The sequence below is a fragment of the Chlamydomonas reinhardtii genome, chromosome 10, assembly GCF_000002595.2.
Source record: "Chlamydomonas reinhardtii strain CC-503 cw92 mt+ chromosome 10, whole genome shotgun sequence".
Classification (NCBI taxonomy): domain Eukaryota; kingdom Viridiplantae; phylum Chlorophyta; class Chlorophyceae; order Chlamydomonadales; family Chlamydomonadaceae; genus Chlamydomonas; species Chlamydomonas reinhardtii.
This window is the reverse complement of record NC_057013.1, coordinates 2,225,607-2,227,139: the sequence shown is the minus strand read 5'-3', so window position 1 is coordinate 2,227,139 and position 1,533 is coordinate 2,225,607. Positions and strand designations below refer to the sequence as shown.

The 1,533-nt window shown below is 62.2% G+C and overlaps 1 protein-coding gene across 3 annotated transcripts in view; it reads left to right on the top strand.

The window, feature by feature from the left end:
- Positions 1-1,243, top strand: part of CHLRE_10g434001v5 (uncharacterized protein) — a 2,426-nt gene extending 1,183 nt beyond the window's left edge. For 2 of the 3 annotated variants that reach the window (XM_043066693.1, XM_043066694.1), the window contains exon 2: positions 18-965. In XM_043066693.1, the coding sequence (XP_042920091.1) occupies positions 18-29 (12 nt within the window). In that variant the 3' untranslated portion in view covers positions 30-965. Of the gene's footprint in view, positions 1-17 lie in introns of all 3 variants that reach the window. The other variant, XM_043066692.1, reaches the window with a different exon arrangement.
- Positions 1,244-1,533: the final 290 nt, after the last annotated feature.

The following is a 1,533-nucleotide window of genomic DNA, read 5'->3' as shown; positions in this document are numbered from 1 at the left end:
TTTGTCGCCTGTTCCAGGCGCTTTTATGAGATTGGTTCAGACAGGGTTGGGGTTCAGACAGGCGCTCAGCGCCGAGCTTTGGTTTCGAAGTTCCATGGCGGCCCGCGGGCGGCTGGTCGCATGAGTTCTCGGGTGTTGTGTTGTCAGAGGTTTCTGTGTTTGCAGGTAGTGGGTAGCCTCGTGGGTCGCCCTGGGCCCGGCGCAACGGCTGGCGCATCGGTGCCTCGCCTGTGTGCTCCTCGGCGCCTTTCCTCGTGGCGCCCAGTCAGCCGTCGTCTCTGTCTGCGGTCTTCCTGGCTCTGCAGATTTTAGCCCTGGGGGTTTTAGCTCGCAGCATACGGTTCACGGACCGGTAGGCGCGTGGTGACCGCAGTCGGGTAGTCCCGGGTTTGGGGTGTGTGTGCACGGGCGGCTGTTGCCCGGGCGCCCGGGCGACTGTTGGCTCTTCTCGTCTCCGAGTGCCGCTGGGGCTTGTGTGGAGGGTCGGCCTGGGTCGTTGGTTGGACGGATGGTGGGTGGTGCGCCCTTTGCGAGGGGCTGTGGTGTGCTATGGCTTGGTGGTGTTTCGGCTTGGCTTCCGGTTCCAGTTGTGCCTCGGCACAGACTATCAGACATGGGCCTTCGGGCCAAGACATTGCGCGTCTCTGACGCCAGCCATCGTCTTCGGACGTGATATTTGTGTGGTGCTTGCGTTTGATGGGGCTGTCGGCAGACCACTGGCCTGTCGTGCCTTGTTTTGCGTTGGCGCTGCCGCCAAAAGACCTAAACGAGATGAGGGGTGTTACGTGGCGGTGGGGCTTTGGCGGGCTTCGGCTTGGCTTCGACTCATGCGCGTAACGCTATGAAGGTCGGCAGTCAACCAGGGGGTGGGTGTTTCTCTCTGGGCCGGAGACGGTCCCTCGCGGCGTGGGTACGGTGTACCCCCGCTTGTCGGACTGTCCCTTCAATTGTAATTCGCATCCTAACAACCAGGAGATGGTCCCTCTTGACCTGGGTGCACGGGCACCCTTGCTTGGTCGGATTGTCCCTTCTTTGTAATATCGCAACCTAACAACCAGCCCCTAGGGCTTGGTCCCTAGGCTCGTGAGCCTTGGCTCACGAGGGGACTCGCGACATTTCTGTTGTGACCGTCTCGGCTTCTTGTGCGTGGTTGAGAATGGTTCAGACCTGGTTCAGACATGGTTCAGACAGGGTTGGGATTCAGACAGGCGCTCAGCGCCGAGACGTTGGCCTCGAAGTTCCATGGCGGCCCGCCGCGCGGGCGGCCGGTCGCGCGGGTTCTTCCTTGTAGCAGTTTCAGTGGCTTCTGTGTGTGCAGGTTGTGGGTGGCCCTAGTGGCCGCCCTTGACCCGGCGCAAAGACTCCAAGGCGCATTGGTGGCCTCGCATCTCTGGGCCTCTCCTTCGCGGGTGCCGGCGTCTTTGGAGCCCAGAGACCCTCGTCCCAGAGATTGACGGGGGAGCTTCGCTGGCACTGGTGCTGCGGCGTTGTAGGGGCCGGCTGGCCGCATTTCGGTTTGTGTTGGCCCCCTTC